This window comes from Capsicum annuum, unplaced genomic scaffold (genome assembly GCF_002878395.1).
Source record: "Capsicum annuum cultivar UCD-10X-F1 unplaced genomic scaffold, UCD10Xv1.1 ctg80116, whole genome shotgun sequence".
Classification (NCBI taxonomy): Eukaryota; Viridiplantae; Streptophyta; class Magnoliopsida; order Solanales; family Solanaceae; genus Capsicum; species Capsicum annuum.
The window spans coordinates 1-7,250 of record NW_025890750.1 but is presented as its reverse complement, the minus strand read 5'-3'; the positions used below and the strand labels follow the sequence as shown (position 1 = coordinate 7,250).

Below are 7,250 nucleotides of genomic sequence, written 5' to 3'. Positions count from 1 at the left end.
TATTTTTTTCTTTTTCTCCAATAAGTTTTGTCCAATCTTTACAAGTCTCATAAAAAAAAAATTTGATCGACTTTTTTTTTTAATTTCAATGATTTTCAACAAGATGAGTAAGAAATTTTGAAAGTACAAGTATCACCAAATTGAATTGAACTTCTTCTCCCATGAACAGATTAATTTGAAAGTACATCAACAAGATGTACTTCTCTTTTTCTCTACAAAAAACTACTATGAAAAAATCATTTTTGTCGACCACAAGGAATAGTGGTTGTTAATTGAAAAAAAATAAAGAAGAAAGAAAATTGGGAGAGAAATAGAAAAAAATAAAAAATAGGGTTGAAAGAGAGAATTTGTGTGGGGTTGGGTGCTGGTGTGGGGGGTTTTAAAGAATAATTTTGGCTTTAGACGCGTCTTTTTTTTTTTTTTAATTTAATTTTATTTCCACGTCAGATCTAGAGTGTAAATAGTTTCACTTTTTTATAATTTAGGTGTATAACAGGTCACGAGTATAGTTTAGATGTGACTTCAACTTTTTGGGTATAGTTTGGGATGGAACGATGCCTTTTTCCTTTCTCTGCAGTAATTTTGATGATAGATGAAAACTGCACAAAGTAATAAAGAATACACATCTTTCGGTGATCCCCAAGAAAAAATGAATATCATCCCAAGATGAATAAAGGGGAAGTCAAAGATGATGCATTAAAGCAATGGCTTGAAGTTACCTGTGGCTCTGCAGAGGACTCACATCCAGGGTACACTCAATTATTGCTGCAGAAGATAGATGAGATGGTGGAAGGCAGAAGACAATTGTCCTACGAACATCCTGCATAAATGCAATATAGAGGAATGCATCAATTCATTTGGATGTAGTTACATTAAATAAAATATACATATATGGCTAGATGCTGTAGATTCTTCACTAGTATTAGGTAATATATAGACGAAATGAGTTGCATAATGATTGTTTTGACAATGCATAATGAAGTGTGATGCGTCATTTTCACCTAAGGAGAATACATTGCTAACACATAAAGGATAAAAGACTCACCACATTTTGTTCAAGAGGAAGAGTCTCCAGAAATAGTTCCAAAATGTCAACATTTTCTGTGTCATTCACACTCACAAACAGTGAAAGCGCCCTCACGGCAAAAGTACGAAAGTAGCAACCTTATCACTGACACGAAAGTTCATGCTCTCTAAAACTTCATCCCAAAGTTCAGAGCTGACTTCTGTGTCATCTGGCCATCGTATTATGATCTAGAAGAAAAGAAAATCCTCAACGAGATTACAAATTACGAGAAGATATCAATTATTCTACAACGGACCGAGATAAAAGTGGGACAAAAATCAAAAGAAAGTACATGTATGTGTATTTTCATAGGAAAGAGAAACTCCTCCGATGAAAAGTAACCAGATTTTAAACGAGAGGAGGGAAATCACCTTACTCAAACCATCTACTTATCAAAATTCAAAGCAAAACAGAACCTCCTGCTCTCTCGCAAATTGACAATTGTACATAATGTCTACATTTTCCTATCCTGTGATTAGTTCAAAGACCGTGGGATCAAAAACCCACATAAAGTATCCCAATTTGTTGAATTTCATACCTAAATATCACGTGTGCGAGTTTTGTTCCTGAACTATCACCAACTATTTATTAAAACACACTTCAACTGTCAATTGTTTATATTTCCTACCTGAAATATCATGTCATATTTCTGGAAGGAAAAGTAAACAATTGATAATTGAGGTGTGTTTTTCTAAACAATTGGCAATAGTTAAGGTATGAAGCTCCAAGAGGGGGATAAAATTTATGCATGTTTTTGACCGTTAGCTCTTAGTTCAAATATGTAGGCAAATAGGCACCAAAAAGCATAAAAGGTACATCTTTCAGTTATTTTGAGAACTTTTAACAATCCATACCTCATATAAGAAACCTGCACACCTGATAGTTCAAGTATGAAACTCAAACAACTCTTGTTGCAATATCTTTTGTTAGTGTCTCCAGCGAAAAGCATAACTGCACAAGTGGAGCACTAATTTTCAGTCTTCACCAAAATGTCAAAGCTGCTTAAGCTTTCTAGGTAAAATATCATGATCAGAATGCAAACATATCCTAATGCTTTCAGATTTATTTACTCGTGATCTTAGTGAAATGGCCGAGAGAGATATTCAAATCTAATTACTCATAAGGGTAAAACTGTGACTTCAAATTTTACTCATGCCAAACCTTCCCCCAAGTTTTCATGTCTGAAGATGCATATGCTGATCAGACAGAACAGAAATGATAGGATTCCAGTATTCTGTTCATGTTTGCGTTTCTTTCCGTTTAAAGCCTCTAGTGTTCAAAGTTGGACTAAAATCATGGAACTCGGATGCATAATTTTTGACCTTTATTTTTTTTCTTCTGAAATGATTCTGTATTCTGAGACCTTGTTGCTCTATATCCATTCTCTTTTTTCTCATAGGTTCTCCCACCAGGAATCGAACCCAGACTGTTGCTGCAAATTTGCAGACCCTTGACCAATAGGCTATGCTTCTTTAGCTAATCAAGAGTGTTCAACAATATGTATATATCCATAAATATCTATATTTAACGTATATACTTGAAATTTTTTTCCGACGAAGGGTGTTCATCTAACCACCCTTCGGTGGCTGTAGCTCTGCCCCTGGTTGGAAGTCTTTAGAGACTGTAATCGCAGCTGAACGTCTGACCTTGACCTTTCAGTCCCTAGGAAACTTGAAAGAAGCTCAAGAGCTTTTAGAGAGGTGACTCATATACTCTAATTAGTTACTGAATAAGGTGGATGCTTTTAAAATTTTGATCAAGCATGACGTGATGTAATTTCTGGAGCAGGTGTCTTGATGCCCGAAGAACTTTACTCCCTGAGGACCACATTCAGTTTTTTCCCTCTAAATCCTCGACATCATACAAGCACAAGCAATTCAGGATGATTATGCTATCTGTTGATTTACTAGTATGAATTCTACGTAATTTCCCTTATTTCCTTCTTCATTAATAGATTGCTGCAAATTTGCTACATCTTGCTAGAGTTAAAATGCTCGACCCCAATAAGCTCAAGAAGAGTAATGCTAATCAAGTAAGGGCTGATTGATATGGCAAAAGATCTTTTAAGCAAGTCAATAAGGTATGTGTTAGTCTCAGCTTAGGTTTTCTTTTATGTTTTCATCTTACAATTGTCGCCTAATATCATTTCGTAGTAGTTAAACGTATATCTGTTTTTTTCATAGTTCAGTTTGAAATATATTTTGATTCAATTCGTTATTATGCCCAGCCATTTCCTTTTTTTTTTTTTTTTTTGAGATGCTCCACATTGTTTGCTTAAATTAAATAGAAGTGGAGGAATACCTGTTCCATTGAGTGCATCGTACGATCACACTACACTTAAATCCCAAGCAAAATTAACTAGCTTTACATTGGCCATCAATTCACTGCAATCCTTCTTTATCTAGATTTGGAACCGAAAATTTGAGCAGCCTTACACAGGTGAAGTTGCATGACCACTATATATACTTTTGATAAGATAATAATAGTAGATCTGTAGGTATACAAGTTATATATAAAAGTAGAGAATCTACATTAAAATATGGTTCTCTGCAAAGAGGCACAATTATCTAGAGAATCTACATTAAAATGTGGTTCTCTGCGAAGAGGCACAATTATCTAAAAAGTTATAGGCACTAAAGACTAGTTCCTACTAACAAAAGCATATTCTACTCTTTCAAAGGCTTTCTTGTCGTTTTCTCTGGACTACGCACATGAGTGTCAAGAGGGCTGTATCCCATGTACTGCATCTTCTTTATTCCCTTTTGAAGTGTAGCTGAATGTCACGTTTTTAACATTGGCTGGAGTTGGCCACTGAGTGCTGATTAACTCAGCACCGATAAGGCGATAATCATTCACGGCATGCTTCCGTAAAGTATATGCTCTACATCTTCTTTCAGTACAGTTTCTGCTCCTTCTCCATATATCCTGGTTCATCTGTTTGTGCAATTACAAGATGAGGTTTTGAAATTTGTCCATTCTCAGTATTGCAGGTTTCTCTTTGAACCTCAAGTCTAACAAGTAAAAGTAGTTCCGTGTATCAGTAATGAATGAACTCTTATATTGTTTCTCATTTTCTTCTGGGACTATTTAGCTTGTGTAGGTTAATCAATTATGGTACTTTTGACTCATCTGAACTTAGTAGAAATTGTTCAAACTATACATAACCAGTCAGTGCATTATCAATATTGGTGACTATGACAACTTTCCTCAGTCGATTGTTTTTCATAATCGGTGATTGTAGTGTGGCTCGGAAAAACCTGGTGCCTTCCGTGAAAGAGAAAGGAAATAAACAGTCTTATGGAGAATCTATGACAACAGGAAGGAGCAGGCAATCAGCACTGATTATCCTGGTCAGTTCCCATTATTGATTGTTTATGAAACGAAAGCCAGCTAAATGTTATCCTCTGCTAACTTCTGTTATTTAAGCGATCCAACCAATAGTTGTTTAAGATGTTAAAACTGTTAGATCCTTTTTTGCTTTTCTTTTCGTGAAGTATAGGCATATAAATATATGGTACTCCTGTATTTGGATACAGTAACATACAGCTATAGTTTAAACCAGCGGCCAAAGAAGCCGGTCTTGTTGGGTCCTGTCTTGTAGTAAGCAGGTTTTAGCAAATTATGTTCCTACTACCTTGAAAGTATATGGTTTGTACAACATCATATCCAGTCTAACCCCACAAGTGGGGTCTCCCCATCCACGGAGAGTAGGACATACTCAGACTTTTACCTCTATTTTTACGGGGTAGAGAGGTGGTTCTGGATAGAACCTCGGCTCAAAAGAAATGTAACCGACAAAGGAAAGTAAGAAAGAAAAGGAAACAACAAAGTGTACGAAAAAAGAGCAATCAATTCTTCCTAGTATAATCGTTAAATTAAGAAGCTTTAGAAGCACTATCTAATCGAATTCTCAATTCTAGAGGGCCCAACTGAATAGTTTTACTTGGGTTTTCCTTCTATATATAGTGGATTTCGTTTAAATATTTTCACTCATGAGGTCCCGACGACCTCTTAGACGACATTACTCAACCGTGGAATCGTAACACAGAATGATGTTTTGTGTTTCTTTTGAGTAAGTTGTTGTGCATACATAGCTTAACTGACTGATCACTAGCGCCCTTTATTGAAAATATTTTTTCTTAAACTCCTGACGTTTAAATTAGCTTTATTGTTGATTTGCCTGCAGTTGCAATCGCTTGATGCTCTTTCATTGCTGGAGATGAAAAAGCTGGAGCTTGAAGATTCAAAGGTTAGGTTACATGGTCTTTTCTTTAATTGACAATATCATCTGTTTCTCTGCGATATTTCAAAGCTCAAACATGATGGAACTGTTCTTTAACTGCACTTTCTTCTGAAACAGGACTCTTATAGCTCTGAGGCTGAGAGCGCTCTTCGTGGATGCATTTCTGCATACAAGGAGGTATGAGAAGTTTTTGTTTATATAGGTCAGCAAGTTTGCAATTTTATTTAACGTTTCAAGTGCTTTTTAAGGTTTCCTGTTAGTTTAATCATTAATGGTCTGTATTCGACTTTGTTATGATGATCTTGTTGCTTGAATTCTTGCACCTCATGATAGCTTAGAGTACACCAAATATGAAGTCCCAAGAACTGTTTCTATATTTGGATATATTTTCCTTGGCGCTAATCGAAATCTCCATTGAACGACGAATATCATGTACAAATGTTTTTAGATGATTTTGTTGGAAAATATTTTCCATGGAAAACACTTCTCTCCATACCAAACGCACCCTACATCTAAATAAGACATCGGTGAGAGACCTGCGCCTTTTCTGGTTTACTAATGTACAACTATTTGAACTGTAATCAAGTATTTCGACGATTCAACAACAACAACATACCCAGTATATTTCCACTAAGTGGGGTCTGGGGAGGATAAATGTACGCAGTCCATACCACTACTCAGACGTGAGGTAGAGATGCTGTTTCTGATAGACCACATACCCAGTATATTCCCATCAAGTGGGGTCTGGGGAGGGTAAGTGTACGCAGTCCATACCATTACTCAGAGGTGAGGTAGGGAGGCTGTTTCCGATAGACCCCCGGCTCAAGTATTTCGACGATTAATAGACGAAATTTAATATGAATGTTTATTCTCTATTGTGATGTTTATTCTCTGTTGCTTTTGCAGTTTGTAACTGAGAAGTCACTATATGATGCTCCTGGAGTAAAAGCTGAATATGTATTGTGCTTGAAGCATCTAGTTGATCTATTAACTGATAACGAGACCTTGAGCAAAGATCGATCTAGCAATGCTGTTTTACAAGAGTTGAAAGATGAAATCAAGCACGTAGAAGTTGACCTTGCGAAGAAAGGAGGGCGTAGAAGCTGAACTCTCTATGAAAAGAACGCGGTGGATTGCCAACGGGATGGATAATTGTCCATAGCATATGCAGTCAAGATCAGTCCAGAGAGGAAATGTAAAGTTGATTAAACCAGTAACACACATGGATATACAGTATTTTATATGTAGAGAAAAGAAAGAGATGAGCATCCAGCCCCGAACTATGACCAAAGTTGCTACGACACACTTCAACTTTAAAGGGATCCTATTACTCCGAACTTAATTTTAGCATATTTTTATCACCCTTTTGTGCTGATATGACACCTTTATTACATGAAATGGGGCCCACGTCAGCTAAAAAGATTGACAAAAATACGCTAAAATTTAGTTCAGGTGGTTAGAACCCCGTGAAGTTGGAGTATATCGTAGCAAATTTCGTTATAGTTCAGGTGGTAGTAGAACCCCGTGAAGTTGAAGTATGTCGTAACAAATTTAGTTATAGTTCAGGAGTACCAAATGCTTTACTCTAAAAGAAAAATAAAAAGTTGGGGTTCTGTTATTTGACTGTAAAAAGGCTAAAAGAATTATACAGCCAAACAGAGTTAGTATTTGTGACTTTCTAAAGAACATGCTCTAATTTTCTTTGCATTATTCACTGTATATTACCTTTTGGTTGCTAAATAAGTTGGTGTTATATTAGTTTTTCTTACATTATCAATAATTTCAACCGCAACATAACTAGTGTATTTTCAGAAAGTGAGGTCTGAAGGGTAAAATGTACGCAGTCTATACCATTACCTCAGATGAAGTAGAGAGGTTATTTCCGATAAACCCACGACTCAGGACAGATAACAATATAACAAACAAAATACTCTTTCCTAC

The 7,250-nt window shown here is 36.0% G+C and overlaps 1 protein-coding gene across 2 annotated transcripts; it reads left to right on the top strand.

Annotated features, from left to right (window-relative positions):
* Nucleotides 1–3,731: 3,731 nt before the first annotated feature.
* On the top strand, nt 3,732–7,009 carry LOC107851597. Of its 2 annotated transcripts, XM_016696673.2 has the most exons (5): nt 3,735–4,056; nt 4,308–4,416; nt 5,253–5,315; nt 5,427–5,486; nt 6,216–7,008. In XM_016696673.2, exons 2-5 carry the CDS (start codon nt 4,375–4,377, stop codon nt 6,414–6,416), a joined length of 366 nt encoding a protein of 121 aa, XP_016552159.1. In that variant the 5' UTR covers nt 3,735–4,056; nt 4,308–4,374; the 3' UTR covers nt 6,417–7,008. The 2 variants fall into 2 exon arrangements, with proteins under 2 accessions (XP_016552155.1, XP_016552159.1); XM_016696669.2 differs by having other exon boundaries at nt 3,732–4,416; nt 6,216–7,009.
* Nucleotides 7,010–7,250: the final 241 nt, after the last annotated feature.